At 36.4% G+C, this 23137-nt stretch overlaps 1 protein-coding gene across 2 annotated transcripts in view; it reads left to right on the top strand.

Moving 5' to 3' along the window:
• The first annotated feature begins 428 nt into the window (after positions 1 to 428).
• Positions 429 to 23137, top strand: part of LOC105209913 (cyclic nucleotide-gated cation channel subunit A) — a 33764-nt gene continuing 11055 nt past the window's right edge. The window contains exons 1-2 of one of the 2 annotated variants that reach the window (XM_054234162.1): positions 429 to 1239; positions 1454 to 2180. In XM_054234162.1, the coding sequence (XP_054090137.1) occupies positions 1136 to 1239; positions 1454 to 2180 (831 nt within the window). In that variant the 5' untranslated portion in view covers positions 429 to 1135. The remainder of the gene's footprint in view (positions 1240 to 1453; positions 2181 to 23137) is intronic. The other variant, XM_054234163.1, reaches the window with a different exon arrangement.

Below are 23137 nucleotides of genomic sequence, written 5' to 3'. Positions count from 1 at the left end.
ATCTACTCGATACCTTCTAGCTGAAAATATTATTATCGTCAATAAATATTAACATTGAAAGTATTATTCGAAAGAGGAAAGCTCACCGTTTAAAATTTTTCACCTGCGTTGTCGAAGGGATGTTGACTTTCACAACTGCTAATGGCGTTTCCATTACCTAAGCAATGAACTTGAACAATTTTGCGTTACAAAAACAAATTTTTATGCCAGCGCCGAAGTAGCTGTATAGGTGATTAAACCATGATGACATTGCGCATAATTAAGTTGCGAAATAATACAATGCCCTGCTGGTAGTTTTAAATATATACACTATACATTCATATATACGTTTATATATTTCTATTTTAAGTAAATGCATGTGAATTAACAGTTTTTTCTCTTTTCATTCATTTTCAGTGTTAATTGCGGTAATTGACATGGTTTAATAAGGAAATGAACGATGAGCGAGTAAATGAAGTGCCGGCGCCTGTAAATAGATAACGAAAAGTGTGCATATGCGAATAGCAAAAGAAAACAAAAATAAATTTCAAAAGCAAAAAGGTTCAAAAAGCTAGTAAAATATCCATAACCTTAAACGATTGTGAGTATATTTATATGAGTAGCGTATTTGAGCACAGTTCCAAATAAATAACGGTGTGAGCATAGTGCATGAAAAAGTGCTTACCAATTAAAGTATCGAGAAAATATCTTGTGAAAACGAATTCGGGAAAAAAATGTGAAAAAATCGTGTGCATAAATAAAAATAAGTGAAAGCATTGTGGGGTTAGTTAGAATTGCGACGTAAGTGTGTTGCATGAAAAATCGTTGGTCCACACTGAGCTGGATTATTTGTTAGCTCTAAAGACAAGTGAGTGAATATGAGTGGGTGTGTGCACGTAAATCCGCCTACCATCGCTAGCAATTAGCTGACTGGTAGAGAATCTATCAATTATCAATATTCAATCAATATTAGTGCAAGAGAACAACTTTTACTGTGCTTCCGAAATAGGCCATAATACCAAACGAGTGCAAAATCGAATATATAAACCAACGCTAAAGATAGTATTTTCGTCGCCTACAAGCAAACACACAAGCAAGCAAAAACAAAATTTGGTTAGATCCATTTTCGCACTTCCGAATGTCATGATTCATCATCATGTGGACGTACATGATGGCCGCAAGCCGTGGAGAACGGGCAAATATGATGATGTCTGCCTCAAGACGTCGCAATGAGAGTGAATCACCGAAATATGGTTACAAGTAAGTAAAATTTGTGGCAATAGCCAATGCGCCTTGATACATGCTTCTAGGGTCTCATTTACTTAATATGTTTGTAGCATACATTTAGACATTTGATTTGAAACATGAAAAAAGTTCAACTATGATTAGAATCAATAACAATATTTTCTAATTTTTTTCCCAAACTTTCCCTCTCTCTCTCTCTCTCCAACCTTTCATTCATTCCACAAATCAGCGCCGGCCGCTCAATGCCATATCGTTCGACGGCTCGCCACAACGTGCTGCCACTGCACTCATCAGCGAGCTCCACATTAACGCCCGGCGCCTATGCGCCTTATGCGCACACTTCCACAACAAACCCATACTATGAATCACATCATCTCAGCAGCAGCCAAGGCGCTGAGTCAAATTTGACACACGGCGCTTCCACAGCCAGCCCGCCGCCATTTCACACGCATGCAGCTGCATCGGCATTGCATAGAATGCCGCCCCACAACAGCAGCCAACATCACATCGCCCATGCGACGGCGACAATTGATGAAGATGGCACCAGTCTCTTCTCACCACTCTCGCCTTGTACACCGCTCACCGCCGCCGTGGACAAGGACACACACATATTCGTGTACAAGGGGGCCAAGTCGAAAACAGCGCGTAAGCGTCTAATCGCCAATCATGTTGGCGAGCTAATGGCGGAGGTGCCGCGCCGCATTTCAATGGATGTAAGCGATGAGGAGGATGCCATTGGTTTAGTGGACGAGGTAGAGCGACGTCGACGTTGCTTGCGAGCTGTCACGAGAGAGCCCTGTACTGAGCCGGAGATCGCCGGCGTGTCGACAGGTAGGGGTGCTGGCAGGTGTGGAGGAAGTGGTCGCGATGACGCAGGGGCGTTGAGTAGTAGCGCAGAGGCTGATAGCGCCGAAGAGGATTATCTGGAGTTGGAGAGTGGCAAGCGGATGTCACAGGTAAGATTTATTTTCAAAGTCACTTTATCCTCGAATACTTAAGTAGATATGCATTCAGTATAGTTCTTTACATTACTGTGGCTGATTTGCAATCGATCAGTGAATATGTCGGTGTGTATTTTTAGAGCATGTAAAATCTCAAAATTAAATTAACGGAAAGTGAAATTTAGTAATTTTTGTTATGTATGTCTTTCAAGAAATACGTCTTTTAATGAAAATATAAGAGTCCGTTTTAGACATCCTCAAAATAAACCTGAAGAATTTCTTAAGAACCACTTATATTAACTGATATGGGAGCTCTGAAAAACTCTGGCTTAGATAATAAATTTTTTAAGACAAAAGAACTTAGATAAATGAGTGTACGATTTACAATTCTTGGCTGTATCAGCTATGAGGTATTTGGGGACCACCAGCTCCCAAACCTTGAATGACTATCCTCAAGTCTACAAAGTTTAGATTCGGTCGATGTAAGAAACTAGTGTTTCCAGTCCTGATTCAAAACTTTTCAAGAATTTTCACCTAGAAAAAATAAAAATTACATCAACCAAACGAACTCAACAACAAATACTACCAACGGCCAGCTGTTATAGTATTGCTAAAAAAGTATGGAAAATTGCATTGCATTCCATATTGATAGAAAAGCACGTAGATATGATAATCGAATGACAAAAAAAAAGAAAAACAAAGCCACGCAAAGCAAGAGCAATGCATTAAGAAAACCGAAAGGAATTACAAACGAAAACTGAATGTAGTAATACATACCCGGGATGAATTAGTTAACCAATTTCAATGATTGTCTTAACATAAATTTATAAATAAAAAACGAAAGTACATTCAATGCTTAAAAATAGATGTATGCTTCCTAGAGCTTCTAGTTATATTTTTATTATTATTTTAGTGTGCAAAATCTACTGGGATTCTGTCTCATTTTCATCATCAGGGATGATTTTATTACAACTTTCTTTTAAATTATCTGAACTTATTTAGAATGTCGCTTAGGGGATTTAGCGATGGCTTTCAATAGTTTCTCAATTAACTAACTATAATCTGTTTATTTGGTATCTTCTTCTTCTTGATTGGCTTAGACACTGCTTACGCGGTTATAGCCGAGTACACAACAGCGCGCCACGCATCTCTCCTTTTGGCAGTTTGGCTCCAATTGGTAATACCAAGTGAAGACAGGTCCTTCTCCACCTGGTCCTTCCATCGGAGTGGAGGCCTCTCCCTCTTCCTCGGCTTCCACCAGCTGGGGCACTTTCGTCCATTCAAACAACATGACCCAGCCAGCGCAGCCGCTGTCTTTTTATTCGCTATACTATGTCTATGTCGTCGAATAACACATACAGCTCATCATTCCGTCTTATGCGGTATTCGCCATTGCCAATGTTTAAGCGTAACGGCAACTCCTTTTCGTGCTGTCGAAGGCAGCTTTAAAATCAACAAAGAGATGGTGTGTGTCGATCCTCTTTTCACGGGTCTTTTTCAAGATTTGGCGCATGGTGAATATCTGGTCAGATGTAGATTTTCCAGGTCTAAAGCCACACTGATAAGGTTCAATTAGTTTGTTGACGGTGGGTTTTAGTATTTCACACAGTACCTTATAAGCGATGTTACGGAGCTTATCCCAGAGTACACTGAGATTCCAATCGTCAGGCATGCTTTCTTCCGACCATATTTCGCAAAGAAGCTGATGCATGCACCCTATCAGCACTTCGCCACCGTATTTGAATTGCTCGACCGGCAATACATCGGCCCACGCCGCCTTGTTGTTCTTCAAGCGAGTAATCGCTATTCTAATTCCTTCACGGTCGGGAAATGGAACATCTGTTCCATCGTCGTTAATAGGGGAATCGGGTTCGCTATCTCCTGGTGTTGTACTTTCACGGCCATTCAGCAGGCTGGAGAAGTGTTCCCTCCACAAACTCAGTATACTCTGGTCATCAATAACTAGATCACCTCTGGGGGTCCTACAAGAGTGTGCTCCGGTCTTGAAACCTTCAGTTAGTCGCCGGATCTTTTCGTAAAATTTTCGAGCATTACCCCTGTCGGCCAGCTTGTCAAGCTCTTCATACTCACGCATTTTGGCCTCTTTCTTTTTTTTGTCTGCAAATGCGTCTCGCTTCCCTCTTCAGCTCTCGGTATCTTTCCCATCCCGCTGGTGTTGCGGTCGAACGCAACATTGCGAAGTAGGCAGTCTGTTTTCTCTCCACTGCGAGACGACAATCCTCATCATACCAGCCAATGGTTTCGGTTGCAGCTGTACGTAAGGAGTTTATATGCCGTCCCACAACTCCCTTATACCGAGATGCTGACGAGTGCTCTCAGAGTGCAGGAGTGCAAGTCGAGTAGAAAATCGTTCGGCTGTCGGTTGTGATTGCAGCTTCTCGATGGCGAACCTCCCTTGTGTTTGTTGATGTGTGCGCTTTTCTACACAGAGGCGGGTGCGTATCTTAGCTGCTACAAGATAGTGGTCCAAGTCGATGTTGGGACCACGAATCATACGCACATCAAAAACACTGGAGACATGTCGTCCATCTATCACAACATGATGAATCTGGTTGCGAGTGATTCGATCGGGGGATAGCCAGGTAGCTTGATGGACGACCATATTTCGGCCCCCAGCGAAGTCGATCAGCCTCAGGCCGTTTGGCGATGTTTCGTCATGGATTCTGAATTTTCCGACTGTTGTGCCAAAGACACCTTCTTCTCGTGAACTTCTACATATGACGCCATCCTCCATTTGGTTTATTTGGTATAGTACTCTTAAATACATCTAAAATCCTTTTTCCAAGCATCTTATTGTTCCTGAAGCTTACAGTTTAAGGTTCCGCAAATTGAATTTTAGATTCCCATATTGTAATAGCTAAATTCTAATAGCCTAGAATTTACAGAGGGAAACATATACATTTTTGTAAAGATTTTAGTGTTAGCAGCGTTTGTATACACCAAAGAGTTGTCTTCGAAGTATTTTCCACCATGAGGAATGTATGGAATTATAAAGGCACTTCGTCGCAACCAACACTTATTTTTGGTATAACAAGAATTTGCAACATTTGCAGCATTGCCGACAGTACTAGAATACGAGACGAATGATAGAAACAAAAACCATAAGGAGAACTAAATACTTTGTATGTGACATACATAGATACATCTGCATATAGCAGCGTAAAAGCTATGCATACGCACATAATTGATGAACAAATAGTTAAAAGAACGGAAAGCAAACAGTTAGCAATTTGAGGTCAAATACATTCAACTGCTGGTACTAACATATGAGCACACTCATATAAAGAAACACATATTTGTGTGGTTCAAGACGTCAGTAGTTCAAGCTCTATACTGTAGTCGCTTAAGTACACCTCGGTAACAGTTTATATCTACCTTGTTATGATTTTAACTTTTTGCATATTTTCGATGACTCGAAACAAAGAGTGCTGTTTTAGATAATGTAGTATTTTATGTTTTTCAACAGAGGCTACAACGATAAGCATATTTCCTGAATGATTTAGAATGTTTAATAAAACTTTCAGGAAATCATAATTGAGAAACAGAAAGCTCATATGCACTTGCTTGATATGTGTGTCTTCTATTTACCGAAAAAAATACATTAAAAGTGCTAACAGCTAATCACTCACGTGCCCCTTAATTACACCGGTGGGAATTTTCTGTAGCACATCTCCAATCAAGCGATAAAATTGCAAATACGTGGCACTTTTCACAGCTGCTCGCCATGGCAACAGCAGCCTGGAAACAAAGACAACGCCACTCTCTGCGTGTTAATGAACGTTTCTCGAAGCATTTAATTTTCATTTAGATGTTTCTCATCCATCGATACACGACTGTTCGACTAACAATTTCATTGAAATTAATGTCAAGATATACTGCAAGGCAAGTCAAATATTATAAAATAACAGTTATAAATAATTGTAGAAGTTACAATGAACGAGGGATGGGAGCGGTACGAGGAAGTGAAAGTGGGTGTGGTCACTTTATGGCTATTGGCAATTACCGGCCGGTAGTTTCACTCACTAACATATACTGATATCCGCATTGAACGCAGCATTGCCAGACAATTTGACTGAGGTCAATTACACCGCTAATCATATTTCAATCCAACGATGAACAGAACAGTAAATATTAACAAGGCCAATAATCATTGCACGAAGGTAATAATATCAAGTAAGGAAGGGTTAAGTTCGGATGTAACCGAACATTTTATACTCTCGCAATTTATTGAAGAAGTTTTATTTACATAACACACAAATTTACCCATAATTTCAACGAAAATCGTCATATATAGTATATGAGGGCTGAGGTAATTCCTGAACCGATTTCATACATTTTTACCAGAAAGGTGCACTATATCCAAGACTATACGCTCACTTAATTTTGCTAAGATATCTCATATATGAACCAATACATTTATGCGGAATAAAGCCGTTTTTTTTTTTAAACCTATAATTAGGTATATGGGAGCTAGGAGGTGATATGACCCGATTTTAATAATTTTTGGAACAGAACACTATTAGAAGAAAACAATTTCCTCTGAATTACATTAAATTATCTAAGAGATTTACGCATATTTTCGGTTAAAATTTACCCTTAGGCAGTGAGTTCAACTTGTTCGATATCTGGGCCTTGAAAAGTTATAGTCCGTTTTCGACAATTTCTTCACAAATGAAGCCAGAGATGATATACACTATTTTTGTAAAGTTTTATTCCGCTATCTTAATTGGTTCCCTCTGTATACAATATAATGGAATTCAAAATTGAGTTATAAGGAAAGTAGTCGTGGTTGTGAACCGATTTCGTCCATTTTTTAACCGTGTTGTCAGGGTGTCAAGAAAGTATTATATACCGAATTTCATTGAAATCGGTCGAGTAGTTCCTGAGATATGGTTTTTGACCCATAAGTGGGCGACGCCAGTGGGCGACGCCAGTTTCCATTTCGCAAAAAAAAATCTAAGTGCAGCTTCCTTCTGCTATTTTTTCTGTAAAATTTAGTATTTCTGGCGTTTTTCATTAGTGAGCTAACACACTTTTAGTAATTTTCAACCTAACCTTTGTATGGGAGGTGGGCGTGGCTATTATCCGATTTCAACTATTTTCATGGTGTGTGGTGGGGTACGTAAGAGAATTGACTGCAGGAAGTTTGGTTTATATAGCGTCATTGGTTTGAGAGATTTACAAATAACCGATTTGGGGGCGGGGTCATGCCCACTTCCCCAAAAAAATTACATCCAAGTATGCTCCCTCCTAGTGCGATCCGTTATTCCAAATTTGACTCTTTTATTTCTTGATGACACAAATAACCGTTATGTGAACAAAACTATAATACTCTGTTTAGCAACTTTGTTGCGAGAGTATAAAAATACGAGTGCGTATTGCCACGCATAACGGTGTAGATTCTACGTAACTACGACCTTTTCGCTGGATCAGGTTTGAGTGCTGTAAGGAAGAAGGCCGCAGGAAGGAGGATGAAGAAGGTAGTGAGTTGAATTGTCACTGGCGTACATTAGAGACCATTTCAGACTTAGCTATTAGCATTGACTTTATATGAAGCCGAAGAATTTATTCAATGCATTCTTGATTAAGTGGCAGGTGAACCTTTGAATAGTGTAATATCTCTGCTCAGTTGGTTGCCCAATCGCTAGAATAGCACTGATTTTAATGGCGTTAAATGCCATAAAAACTTAATTGAGTGGCTTCACGCCAAAGCTTAGTGTATGTTAATTGTTTGCCCAACACCTGGGTTTCCTTTTGCGGCTGCGGAGAGCTTTAAGGCAGTATTATATGCAAAGTGAGAAGCAGAAGAGTTTAAGTAAATACATATGTTTTGGATGATTTTCTCGCTAAGAAGTAAGGAGTCAAACGTGAAAAAATATAAATGAGAAATTCCATTATAAACATACAAGATGTCTTTGTAAATGCTACCCATTTTACAGAAAAATTAATTGAAAGCGGTATTGTTAATGTAATTATGTGGAATTTCTGGAGTCGTGGCAGCCAGAAACCGCTCTGAATAAAATTTTCCGTTCTGGCTCTCTTTAAGATCACTTGACCACAAGAATCTGCTCTCAATTAAACATGAGATAGCTGTAATGAATGAATGTACTAAAGCTTAAGAAATATCTTTGAATGTCTCTTTACTCCCCTTCTTTGGCGAAGTTGGAAAATTTATTTGCTATTTGCATTACGGTTATGTGAGAGAGCGTTCGCGCAGTCCATTTGCAGAAAAATAGTATTTCATTTATTATTATATAAAACGAAAGTAATTAAAAACATCTAAAAGACATTGAATGAGGATAATATATAATACAATAAGATCCACAGTTCTATTCAGGGTCAAAATAGATAAGAGACATTCAACCGAAGGTCATTATACCATTTGCGGTGACATTGAAAACGGAAGGCGTAGAAAACATGAAAAGAACAATTACACCTATCTATCAGCCTTAAGTGTCCTTCTCCTTCTTATATCTATCTAATATTATAAGTGCGACTGATTCTTAATTGTTGCAATTGCGCGTGGCAACCGTTTGCACGCAAACGAACATGGGTAAAGCAAAAACGCTAATAAACGTGGAAACGAAATGACATCGACTTGACTTGCGGATCCCTGCAGTTATGTGCTACGATCTATAATAGTGAATATGTCCCAGGTTTTTCAACTCCCTCTTGCCGGACCCTCTAGAAGTACTCAATATACGAAATTTACCAAACAATTACAGAAATGAGTATGTGGGAGCAACGGAGCTACTATGCTAATCCATTATCTCAATATGTCTTCTTTTGCGTTTGCGTTTCTCTAACTCCTCTACTACTATCCGCAATTATGTATTTTTATAATCTTGTCGGTGTTGGTGACCTCTCAGCTGTTGTCATGCCACATCCCAACCTATTTTCTTCGCGTTTCAGTTCAATTTTGTTTATTGTATTACTTTGCGTTCGGTACTCTGCAATTTATTAGTTTGCTCGGCGGTCATTATGGTCTACCAAATGGTAAATAGCAACAAACACCCACAAAGCCACACAGATGCCGCTGGTTTGATGGCGCTCAGCTGCTCCACCCAAATGACAACAACAAACAATTAAATAGAAAATGTATACAGGCTAGCAAAGTCACAGGATCGTCGAGGTTAGCTGATACAACAACAGCAACAATTGCGAATATTCCAGAAGGGTGGCAACACTGTACACTGTTGCGTGCGTGTAAGAGAGAGTTTTCCGTCTTGTTGTTTTTGTTTTAATTACTTTGTGTGCATATTTTTTTCTAATCGTCTGTTGTGGTTGTTGTAATTATCTATCCTCCAGTTGGTTGTTGTTGTTTTATCTATTTATTCAACATATTTCAATTGTTTTTACTTTACTGCTTTCGCGAAGCGATTAATACAAACGCGAAATGACTGCTTGGGGGCAAAAAGTGCCGTTAATATTTGCAAACACACAAAGACACGCGCTTAATAGCCGTGAGTGGGCGGAAGAGGGAGTGTCTATAATAAATTTATCGTTGAAGTGAAAGTGCTGCGTTTGCTTTTACTTTTATCATTCTCGCCTCTCACTTGCCATAAAAAATACTTTCAGTTTTCTCATGTCCTTTGTCGCTTTAAATTCGATTTCGACGGTCGCGCAGTCGCGTATTTTTTGTTCGACCGGAAAGTATTTCGGTTTGCGGAAATGTTTTTTGGCGGATGCAACGGCTGTCGGTTAGTTCGGGTATTCACATGTTTACGGTTCACACATGTTGATTCGTTGCCATATGTGAGTGTGTGTTTGTGTGCAAGAATGTGAAAAAATGAATTTAATTTAATTGAAATGAATTTGAAAAAAATATATATATAATATAATATATATATATAATAAAATTAATAAACAAAATTCGATAAATTTAATTATGAAAATATACATTTTTGTTTCTAATTACCGTGGAATAAAGAAAATAATAATAACTTCGGAAATCATCAAGATGTGTATCATCGGAAAAATAGAATTTCGCAGAGTTATATAAAAATAAAAATAAAAATATATTTGAAATATTTTTTAAAAGTGTTAAAAAAATCTTATTGTTAAATAATATTATATATAAAGAATTTAAATCAGAATCTTATAAAAAAAAATCAAAAAATTATTGATAAACTGCTTAAAAATAATTTAAAAGCAAAATTGAAATATAATAATGTAATGAGTGCTCGGTTAGAATTTATGGAATCCACAATTTCATAAACTTAAATTAAAAAAATAAAATTTAAGTATTTAATATTGTGAATCGTTTTCTCAATTTTCAAAATCCTACGCTCCTCAAAATAAGCATTGTATGTCTAGTTCTCTTTAAACCAAATGGATTAATAAATTAAAGCAAATTTTTGTTATAGCTTGAATAATGAAATGGTTATGTTTTAGTCGATATTCATTTAAATGTGGAACTCTTATGCGGTTTTTTTCATATTTATTAACCAGATAGTATTTTGTAAATTTTGAACCAATTCGAAAATGTTTTTTTTTTTTTTTGTTTTTATTACAATGGTACCTAGTATACAATGATTAAATACTAACAACAATTCAATTCTAATAACTTAAAAATAATAATTAAAAGCTAAATGTTAAAGACATTCATTTGCTGCTACAGTTGCCTTGCTAAGTCTGAAGGCCTCTTACGTTTCAGTCGGTTTTCTCGTTCAGCAGTACCGATGAGTATGGATATGCTGTATAAGCCTCATTTCGTGAGTCTTTACAAGTTTGGTTATTTCGTTCACTACTGAATTCACACCAAGATCACGGTGAAGGTCAACAGATCTAATATACCAAGGAGCATTAACTATACTTCTTAGTACCTTATTTTGGAAGCGCTGAAAGCAGGCAATACAGTTTTAACTTGAGCTACCCCATAGTTGAGCTCCATAGGCCCAAAATCGTTTAATTTAATGCACGACTTGAAAGAACATTTAGTAATTGCATTGACTGCTGTTTACACTGGAAGGGTAGATATTGAGGTTGACTCACCTGCTGCTAACAAGGCTGTGTCATCCGCAAATATCGCTGTCACGTAACTTGAGTCAGTGGGGATATCACTGAAAAAATAAAAAAGAAATCACTTTTGGTCTCATTTAATAATTTCTTCATAATTATCATAAAACAGAGTGCAAGCGCTGTGTATCGCACTAAAAAAACACTAAAAAATATTTCGAAAAAAAAAACACAGAAATCCTAAAATATTGACCACAGACTATTATATGTCAACCAATAAACACACAAGTCTTTGCGACCTTTATAGCCGGCATTTATAGCCGCCACAGCCTCTGCGCGACCACAAGCAGCATATCCAGTTGATAGCAATATACTCGTCCAGCAATAAAGTGACAAAAAGTTTCACTTAATGCAGACTTTCTGAGTGTATATGTAATAAAAATAATTGGTTCAGGATTTATCACGGTGGTGTCTTGAGAGGATTTTCTACTGTGAAGTGCTGTGAATGAATGAATGTATACAGGAGGACATCGTTGACCTTACTTTTATTACAGCCGCCGGCAGTCGAAGCCACAATCCTGCCTCATTGTCACTTTCTCATTTGCCTTTTCATTCATGCTTTCATTGATGTGATTTTCGTTTTTCATCGTTTTTCGTGCTTCTCCATGTTTTGTTTGTGGTGAAAAATGTTTGTGGTATTTGTAAAGTTTATAAACCCATTGCAAAGAATGGACATTTTTGGTTTTATATAAGTGAAAATGCGTCTCTCGATTTGCCTGTTTAAGTGTCTTTTAAATTGATTTACTTGCCTGCAATTAAGCTGAAATTGTGTCTTACACTTTTAATAGTCAACATTTGCAGCTATTTTGTAGTACCTCAGTGATAATACGCTACGAAAACATCACAATTTATAAAGATGAGTGGAGAAGAATAATGAGACAAAAGCTTACAACAAAACCAACCTGTAGAAGAAATAATCAAAGCTACTGTGTTCGTGTTCAGTGATCCTTAAGTAAAAATTACATATGTCACGCTCATTCTAACAGATCTATGACTTCATTGTCTGAATGCAAAAAAAATGAATTTACGAAATAATGAGCATGTTATGCGCTTAACAGAAAGAGCAACAAAACAAGAGGAAGATATGAGTGATAGAAAAATACGACTACACTAGCAGAAAAAAATCCGCTCATTAAGGGGTTACATACAGTTAGACGGCCGAAAAAAGTGAATTTTCCAGATTTTTTTCTGAGAAAACTTTTTAATTTATTGATCCAAAAATTTATACACATATTATGGTATCTTTTGACTGTATTTTAAGACTTAGTACTAGTAAAAATATTTATTTGAAAAACAGCTACAGCTGATCTCCAGGAGCTCCTCTCAAAAAAGACGTTTTGAGGTGACCACAATATCTGGAACTGGATCATCCGAAATTAAAAAACCACACAGATTTCGTTAAAATAATGTTAAATCTAGTAATTAATCGAAGGAATAAGCAAAATAAAATTTTTTGACAAAATGGCGGTTTCTCAAAAAAAATCGATTCTTCACCGAAATTTCGGCCTTAAATTGTTTATAAAAAAAATATTTATCGGAGAGAAACAATCTTCGATTAATTACTAAAAAATATATTTAAGAAGGTCGTGTTAAAATTTGAGACTAATCGGTCTAGCCGTTTTCGAGTAATGTTGGTCACCGACTTTGAAAACACCATTTTGAGAAAAACGCGCTGCCGCTCGGACCTTGTACTTTTCAAATTTGCTTGTAACTTTGAAAATATTCACCGGAACGATATGAAATTTTCTGTGAGTATTCTTAAATATATGTACATTAAGAAAATGAAATAAAAAAATCGATTTTTTGAAAACTCTAACTGTACATAACCCCTTAAGTACAAAATATTCTTAACAGGAGCTAGTGATAAAAAGCTATCCATCAGGACTCAACGGTTCATTATGGATTGCACATTTTATTCAACTCCATTAAATATTTAAGCAGTGTTAATCTCGATGACAATATATATAGCAGTTTCCTTATCTCGGAATATTCCATCGCTATTACACACAAACTGAAACAAATGTTGGGTAGTCGTGAATGGTTGGTAGTTCTGACTTCATAGAAATTCATATCCGAGCTGAACAATTTTTTGCAGAAGCTAATCCAAAAAACATAATTTTCTTCATCCGGCATTTCTTCCTCACTTTACATGCTGCCGGCCTTGCAGCCTTAATCTCTATATCTTGATTCATAAGTAGAGAGTTGAATACAATATAGACAACAATACAATCCACAACCCCACTTAGTTACAAATATGACACATGTTTGCTCTCATTTCGCATTTGCAACCATCTGTCTTTTCATCCGAATGCAAAATATTTCCAATCGGAAGTCAATACCAAATCAATCACCAGTATTCTTTGGCACAATAACAAATCAAATTTCCTCGAAACGTTTATCATTCGTATTACATACAAACAAACAGATATGTGAGTCGTTATCTGAAAATCAAAATTGTTTGTTCTTTGAAAATTATTCCGAAGCATATGAATTACAACCATTTCAAATTCGAAATTGAGAAGGAGAAGCTATATTTAGATTTCTTGTTAATAATTTCGGTTTGAGCTTTTTGACTTTAAAATGAGACCTGGTTTAAATAAAAATAAGTGATTCTTGAAGATAAATATTTGATTATTAAAAAAGGCATACAGTGTTGTTCGATACGGCAATATTGACTGCCCACAAGTTCTACTCTTGAAAGAGATATACATACATAAACATGATTGAGCTAAAACGGAATCACGTGCCATCTACAAACATGCTCACACACTGTTAAATTTAAATGCGCGAGTTTATTGCCTTTTTTGTTAACAAAATCGTATTTCACATACTTATATACACACACGGATACATATGTACATATGTACACTTACACCAATGTGAGCCCTAGTGATTGTAAGTGGATGTATTATATGTACCTCAATGCGTTCGAAATAATGTGGTGTTCGCAAAAACTATTGCCAGCAATTGACTTCTTTTCCGTTTTTTTCTTGCGGATGAGCGCATAAGGTAAATAAAATATTGTAACAACAACAACAACAACAACTGACATTCGCCAATTTTGACAAACCAATCGATACTTGTTTTCCATTTTATATATTTCGCACACACGCCAACATTTGTGTCCACATTTTTTTTGTTTACTCTTTGGCATTTTTGGCCTTCGACTGTCAATACAATTCAATTTTGGTGGGATTGAAAGGAAAAGTATTGAAAAGAAATATTGGAATTCAATGGGGTTTAACTGTATTTTTTTATTGCAGTGCCCCTCAAAATATTTATGAAATTTCGAAGGCTCTTCTGTCAATTCGACTTTGATCACGATATATAACAACAACAACGATAATTTCAGCAATATCAACGATTCACAACGAGTGTAAAAATTTGCGGCATTTAGTCGCACAAGGTGTCGTCTTGCAATTTTTAGAAGCAAAAAACAAAAGCAAATACCTTCAAATTATACCTATATACCAAGGTACATGGGTACATACTTCTCCGAAAACCACCGAGTCTGCTGGTGGTCTGACATTTACGCTACTTGGTCTACTCGACTGAATGCCTGTGGCTGACAGGTGGTAAGTGAGTTTAACGTTATTTGTTTGTATAGGCAATGCTGCCACTTAGTTATAACCACCATCACGCCACTGCCGCCACATTTCAAAACACAATGACTCGGGTGTCAGACGGTACTGTCGGTGTTATTGTTTCTGCATTAACACTGTTTACAGCTGTTACTTTTGTTGTAAAATATTTGTTGTAATTTGGTAATTTGTAGCATCTCCACCACACACACATATTATGTATTGCTCACCACCGTTGACGTTTACATTTTCTATGTCTTAAATTTTGTATGTGTGTGAGAGCATGCTTGTTTAAGTGGCTATACCAGTGTAACCTATTGAAAATTAGGCGATTTTCGCGAATTTGTTTAAATGAAAGTACTCCATCGATTGTTTCGAAGTTTTTTGCACATAATAAAAAATCAAAAAGGATATTAAAGTTAAATATATTGCCTATTCAATGACCTATGATCTTTGAAAAACATCAAAAATTGATAAAATGCCGTAGTTCTGAAAACAAATTAGGTAAAACAAGTAAGGAAAGGCGGGTGCAACCGAACATTTTATACTCTCGGAATTTATTGCTATATTTTTATTAAGATAACACACAATTTGACCCATATATTCGGTATAAAGTCCAATAGAACAAGTAAGGAAGGGCTAAGTTCGGGTGTAACCGAACATTTTACACTCTCGCAATTTATTTATTTAACTTTATTAATATAATACACAATTTGACCCACATATTCGTCCGATATATGGTTTAAAGTCCATTGAAAGTTGGAAACCTTAATATTAGGTTAGAAGCACCGAGGTCCTTATGTTCGATATATGGGGCCTTGAAAACCTATGGTCCGATTTCGGCGATTTTTAGAATGGGGCTGCCACACTATAAACGTAGTATTTGTGCAAAGCTCTACATCGATATCTTCACTAGTGCTTACTTTATATATTGTAAAGTAAACGATTCAGATTGTCGATTTGGCCTATTTTCACAACATATCATTGGGATGTAAGGAAACTATTACAAACCAAGTTTCATTGAAATCGGTCGAGTAGTTCCTGAGATAAGGTTTTAGACCCATAAGTGGGCGATGCCACGCCCATTTTCCATTTTATAGAAAAATCTGAGTGTAGCTTCTATGTGCCATTTCTTATGTGAAATTTAGTGTTTCTGGCGTTTTTCGTTAGTGAGTTAACCCACTTTTAGTAGTTTTCAACATAACCTTTGTATGGGAGGTGGGCGTGGTTACAATCTGATTTCCTCCATTTTTGGACTGTATAAGGTAGTACCTAAAATAAACGACTCTCGAAAGTTTCCTTTATACAGCTTTAGTAGTTTGCCAGATATGTACAAAAAATTTAGTAGGGGGCGGGGCCACGCCCACTTCCCCAAAAAAATTACATCCACATATGCCCCTTCATAGAGCGATCCTTCATACCAAATTTTACTTCCATAGCTTTATTTATAGCTTAGTTATGGCACTTTAAGTGTTTTCGGTTTTCGCCACTTTGTAAGCGTGGCAGTGGTCCGATTACGCCCATTTTCGAACTTAACCTTCTTATGGTTCCAAGAAATATGTCTTCCAAGTTTCATCAAGATATCTCAATTTTTACTCAAGTTACGGCTTGCACGGACGGACGGAAAGACGACGGACAGACAGACATCCGGATTTGAACTTTTCTCGTCACCCTGATCATTTTGATATATATAACCCTATATCTAACTCGTTTAGTTTTGGGTGTTACAATCAACCGTTATGTGGACAAAACTATAATACTCTCGTAGCAACTTTGTTGCGAGAGTATAAAAACGAAAATCATCATATACGGTATATAGGCTGAGGTAATTCCTGAGCCGATAAAATTCATTATCATCACCAACATACATTATATTAAAGCTTGTATGTTAATTTAATTTGGCTAAGAAATTTAACTTATTAGCCGATTTATAAGCTATTAAGCCCGTCGTATTTTTGAAAATCCTATAATTAGCTATATGAGAGCTCGGGGAAGTTATGACTCGATTTTAACCATTTCTGATACAGAGGCACACTATTAGAAGAAAAAGATTTCCTCTGAATTAAATTAAGATATCTGAGAGATTTACCGATATTTTCGGTAAGTTCTTCAAATTCGATAGCCGGGGCCTTGAAAAGTTATAATCCGATTTCGACAATTTTTTCACATGTGATGTCACGGATCATATACAGTATTTATGTAAACTTTTATTTCGCCATCTTCATTGGTTCCTAATTCATATCTCATAAAGTGAAGGAATCAGATGGAATTCAAAACTGAGTTACATGGGAAGTTGTCGTGGTTCGATTTCATCCATTTTCCACACGTGTCATCAGGGTGTCAAGAAAATAGTTAATACCGAATTTCATTGAAATCTGTCGAATAACTCCTGAGATATGGTTTTTGACCCATAAGTGGGAGATGCCACGCCCATTTTCCATTTTGTAAAAAATCTGAGTTCAGCTTCCATCTGCCATTTCTTATGTAAAATTTAGTGTTTCTGACGTTTTTCGTTAGTGAGATAACTCACTTTTAGTGATTTTCAACCTAACCCTTGTATGGGAGGTGGGCGTGGTTATTATCCGATTTCTTTCATTTTTGGACTGTATTAAGAAATAGCTAAAAGAAGCGACTGCAGAAAGTTTGGTTTATATAGCTCTATTGGTTTGCGAGGTACAAAAAACCTATTTGGGGGCGGTGACACGCCCACTTCCCCAAAAAAATTACATCCAAATATGCCCCTTCATTGTGCGATCTTTCGTACCAAATTATCTAACATACTCATAAGTGTGTCTCCGTTTATATCTTGAATGTAATAAACCTTGAAGTAATAAATGAAAGTACTGTCAGTTGAATGCAAATCAATATAAATATTTTGTACTGCTCAGAGGTCAAATTTTGTCATTGACCATAACTCCGGTGCGTTGAGTCATACAACATTTTATAAACCAAATCAAAGATGTTTCAAACAAAACGTCAGACTCTTGAAAACTATAATTATGAACCTCTTAGAGATATTTTATGGAATAGACCACAAAAATAGTGAAATGCCACTAAACAAGAACTACAATGGGCGAGTTAAAGTTAAGCTAAGATAAGCTGGACTAAGCATTTCAGGAAGCTGTGGCAGTCAGCAAAGCTACATTTGACAATGTGCGTAAAAAGTTAACGTGTCTGCGACGTATATAAAAGCATTATGTGACAGCTCAAATGTGCTTAAAAAATGCTTACCAAAAATAAGAGAATTATGCTTGTAAGCACTAAAGTATGAGAATGACATTACATTCAGTCAAATAACAGCTCATATGTACCACATACTCATATGTGTATTATATGTTTGTAAGGTTTCGCCTAGTATATTGTGCTTTGCCAAAACCATTTTGGCGCGGCGATGCTGCTGTTGTCATCTATTAAAAGCTATAACAAAGAATCTTAAACGCACGTACATCATATATAATATACGTATGTATGCGTCGAAAATAAGTCGTGTGTGCAAGAATATTGTGCCACGAGCAGTCGTCGCGGCTGCTGACCTGATTCACTTCCGTTTTTTGTCACCACAATCATGACCTTAACGCGAATGAGCGTGGCTGGTGTAAACGTGAAATGTCAAAAACACCGTATATTTTGTTGTTCTTGTTATTTTTGTAGCTGCTACTATTATTACAGCTGCGACCACTATAACCGTTCTCTTCAGACCGCTATAAAAGTCAACTAACTATTTAGTTGGTTGCGTCTGCGTTTACATGCGGGTTGACGTTGCGTATGAGCGATTTAGATATGCTCTCAAATATGCATATAACAAGAATATTTACGTGTGTGTGTTTGTTAATATGCTGATATACACATTTATTGCTTATGCATATATTATATTATAAATAAAGGTGTGTATTATATAATAACGTTAAGCACGTAGTGGGAAGGCATGGCTGTTGGCGTTGATGATAATGAGTGGTAGTTAGAAGAATTGAGTTAAAGTGAGCGTATGAAATTATGTACGAAGTCGTAAACGTAGTTATTTTTGAACCAAGCTCATGGGTGGGTGTCACTTCAGGTAACTTTTAGGGCAACTAGACTATGAGGAAACACTCGAGTTAAGTAAGGTAAATTTTGAAAAAATAACTCTATAATATCTGCGTTGAATTCAGATATAAGATAATTACATATTAACCTCCCAACCAAGCTCCCGGAGCTTCTGACAAGTCACTTTTAAAGTATGTCACACAATTCCTCTCCTATTGGCACAATTCCTCTAAAATTTGTCGCCTCTTGGCGATTGCTTCCTTCATATGGTCAAATTATAAACATTGCAGGTCCATTTGGTCGTGGAAGATCAGCGCATTCAAACTCAAACACATAGCAAAATCTTTCTGACCAATCAATCCTGGTTTTATCACCATTTGTGTCGGCTCACTTCGATTCGCTGACGGTGGATTTTTTTTGACACTCATGTTAGTGACCCACATATTACTTGGACATCGATACATCCATCTCTTTTGCATCCATGTAAAAAATGATTCCAAACTATTTTTCAGTGCTTAGATTTTGGATAATCGAATAGTGATTACATGACAATAATTTTGGCATTTGGCCTTCAGAGTGGGATGCATTCTTGACATCAAAAATACCGATTTCTTATTTTTCTAACGACAAGTTAAGGCAAGTTTCACTAGACCCGATCTCGCTCACATAACGACAAATACAGTGTAGATAAACAATATCTTATTCTTGACTGGCGTAGATAACGCTTATGCTATTATAGCCGAGTCCACCTTATGAAAGTATGGCGCCAATTGGTAATACCAACTCCTGTCTTCAGCTCCTTCCTTCTCCACCTGTTCCTTCCATCGGAGTGGAGGTCTCCCTCTTCCTCGGCTTCCTCCGGCGGGTACTGCATCGGACATTTTCAGAGCTGGAGCATTTTCGTCCTTTCGAACAACATGACCTAGCCAGCGTAGCCGCTGTCTTTTTATTCGCTGGACTATGTCTAGTGGTCAAATAACACATACAGCTCATCATTCTATCTTCTGCGGTATTCACCGTTGCCAATGTTTAAGGGACCATAAATCTTCCGCAAAACCTTTCTCTGGAAAGCTTCTAGTGCCGTCTCGTCGTCTATTTTTAAATATTTTGTCTTGTCCTCGTTCACCACCAAACCCATACGCAGCGCTTCCCTATCCAGTCTGGAAAAAGCAGATAACGACGCGGGTGTTGTTTCCAATGATATCAATATCATCTTATAGAAAATTGTGCCTTGTCTATTTAGCTCTGCAGCTCGTGTTATTTTTTCCAGCAATAGATTGAATAAGTCACACGATAGTGAGTCACCTTGTCTGAAACCTCGTTTGGTATCGAACGGCTCGGAGAGGTCATTCCCGATCCTGATGAAGCTTTTGGTGTTGCTCAACGTCAGCTAACACAGCCGTATTAATTTGGCAGGGATACCAAATTCAAATAAACAACAACATAGTATTGTAAAAATAATGGATTTTGTTTCACTAGACCGAATGATCATAGTCAAAGAACAAAGAACACTTCGAAGCCTTATTTATCAATTATTCCCCACTACATGGTATATAACAATATTTATTACATAACTGTTTACATAACTACTTGCGAAGTCTTCTCATCCTCTCCATAGTCACATTTACATAAAATTTTTCATTTTATTGCCAATTAACCATTGCCAGCGCTCATCTAAATTCAATGTCATACAGGGGCTACATATTCATTGATATAATTTATATAGCATATATTCGTTTATATATTCATACATATTACACTACATACATATATTCGATAAGTACTTGTAGTTATGCATAATTACAAATAGTTTTATTGTCAGCGAAACATTTAATTTATGCGCCAATTAAGCGGTAGATAATATTTATAGCGAATAATAATATTTTGTTAAAATTTGAAATAAATTAACTAAAGTACTCACTAATAAATATGACTTACAAAAATTATTGGTGATGAATGAACACTAAAGACAGCATTTAAAATTATTTTATGGCTGCTTTTAAGGGTCAATGCGCCCTTTTTGGGCGCGCAGCATAAACCAAACCAACAACAAAATGAATGTCAATGCTTAACAATGAAACAAAACACTTTCAGTAACTACCAACAACACTTTTGGGAATGAAGTGTTAAAGGGACTAAGCTAACCAGCATAAAAATTACATACATCGAAATAGATATACAAACAAACATACAGAGATACTTGAATTCACGTGTGAGCACGTGCTTATTGTCAGTTCAACACATATCTACTTGCACGTATGTATGTATGTATGTTCATACACCCAGCTGATGCTCCCAACATAGTTCAAAGCACCACATCGCCCGCATTACTATCACACAATAACAACACCAAAAATCATATGTATATTTGCGCCAATTGTTAGTATTCCAACAACAACAACTACAAGTCAGCTAGTCAACAATTTTGTCGTACAAAATAGCTGCCCTACTCAGCCCACTCAATTAGCACTCCAAGCACGTGCTGTCCAAATGTGTCCACCAAGTGGTGATTTCAATGTGTCGTGACGACAATGAATAATAAAAGATTTTCGTTTATTCAATAGTGCTCTCATGTGTATTCGATTCGATTTGTTTCGATTGGCTTGACCAGCAGCTTGTTGAGCTTGAATGTTTACACTTGCATGGATTTGTATGAGTTATGTATGAGTGAATATGTATACCAATCGATGTGTGTATATATGTTAATTTATATTAGCCTTTCTGAGTCTACATGACTTTATATGTATGTGTATTCTGCAAATTTATTAACTCTGATAGCCCTCTTCAGTTTCAATTCATTTTTTTTGGCGATTATCGTTTATGCTAATGAAAACGCAGTGTTGCATTTCAATTATTTACACATTTGCGGACAATGTTTTTGCATTCAATAAATATTTGAAAGGGAAATATGAATTTTTGACAGTTTGTTCATCGTAGGTCAGTTATGTGTCTTTGAACCAAAATTTGCCGTTGCCTGAATATAAAATTACTTTTTAATTACCTCAGTAATGCCACCGGACTAGATATAAAATAAATGTATGTAGGTATTATTGTTATTAAAATAAACATTTGCCATATAATAAAATATAGATAAATCAATTTGTGGCTTATAGAAATATATCTCTAGCAAAAATTATGTTCATAGTCAAGGGCTTAAACGAAGAATTAACCAATTACTAGATTCACAGTTTCCGCCTGAATACCCCTAATATATAAATTTTCAGTACATTCTTTATTACTAAAGTAATCTGTAAGTCATATCTGAATAGTCGATCACTTCACTCTATCCCTGAAAGAAATTATTCATCAGACCATCTAAAGTCAACGTCAAGAAGATGTTATTCTAAGATGAATTTTTTATACATAGGTTATCATGTGTAGGGTGACCAATGACCACTTAATATATTCCTGAAATCATTTTGGCAGTGATTCTGGGATATCCAAGATATATCCAATCTTAATTTGCTACAGATCAAGGCAGTTCCGATCTATTCCTCTTTCTCTACTGAGAAAATCTAGTCAAGCTTAACCATTTTACTAAATAACATTATGGCTTACTGCTCCGATAAATATTGGGACCTACAAGATTTAATTATGCTGAGGCATTTCCCTATATTTTCAAAGGAACGGTATTTACAAAAATATGTTTAAATTTTCATCATGGTAGCTTGCCATCCCATACTACCTACTTGATTATTAACTCATAGAAAATCTTGTTCATTTTTCATTTGTTGCATTTTCAGAGAGACGACCTAAGCCGCATGCGACTTAAATCAAGGTGATCAGACTCGTCTGATATAGACATTATTCCAATCAATGCCTTCTTTCTCCAATTAATTGACGAGTGCTGTATTTTCTTGAGATTAGTCTTATTCCCTGAACTTCCATTTTATCTAGTACTTAAACGCTCTTGTAAAATATTACACCTAATAAGACTGTTTTCGTCCTATCGTCCTATACATTATTCAGTGTTTCCTGGAGATATTTACCAATAGAGACACAGGATCTTAAACTAGCTCTAAAGTCAAAACTGATTATACTTAAATAATTTATTTAAGAAATGGTTTAAAAAGGCGCCCAGGTTTGCGGAGATCGGCGAGCTTTAGATTACTAGTGGAAGTTAGGTCGTGAAGACTAGATTTTATGAGCATTCTGAAATCCAAATAAAATATATAAATCATTGAAATCATTGATTCATTGAAAATTCTCCAATATACAGCCTTAGTACTTTCCAATACTTCTTATCATTCTTTAAAATATGTATCGAAAAAACGTGGCTTTATAACGAGACAGTCATAAGCACTACGACTAATCATACGTGGGCGTGTT

This window comes from Zeugodacus cucurbitae, chromosome 6, assembly GCF_028554725.1.
Source record: "Zeugodacus cucurbitae isolate PBARC_wt_2022May chromosome 6, idZeuCucr1.2, whole genome shotgun sequence".
In the NCBI taxonomy this organism is placed as follows: domain Eukaryota; kingdom Metazoa; phylum Arthropoda; class Insecta; order Diptera; family Tephritidae; genus Zeugodacus; species Zeugodacus cucurbitae.
This window is presented reverse-complemented; position numbering and strand designations above follow the sequence as displayed.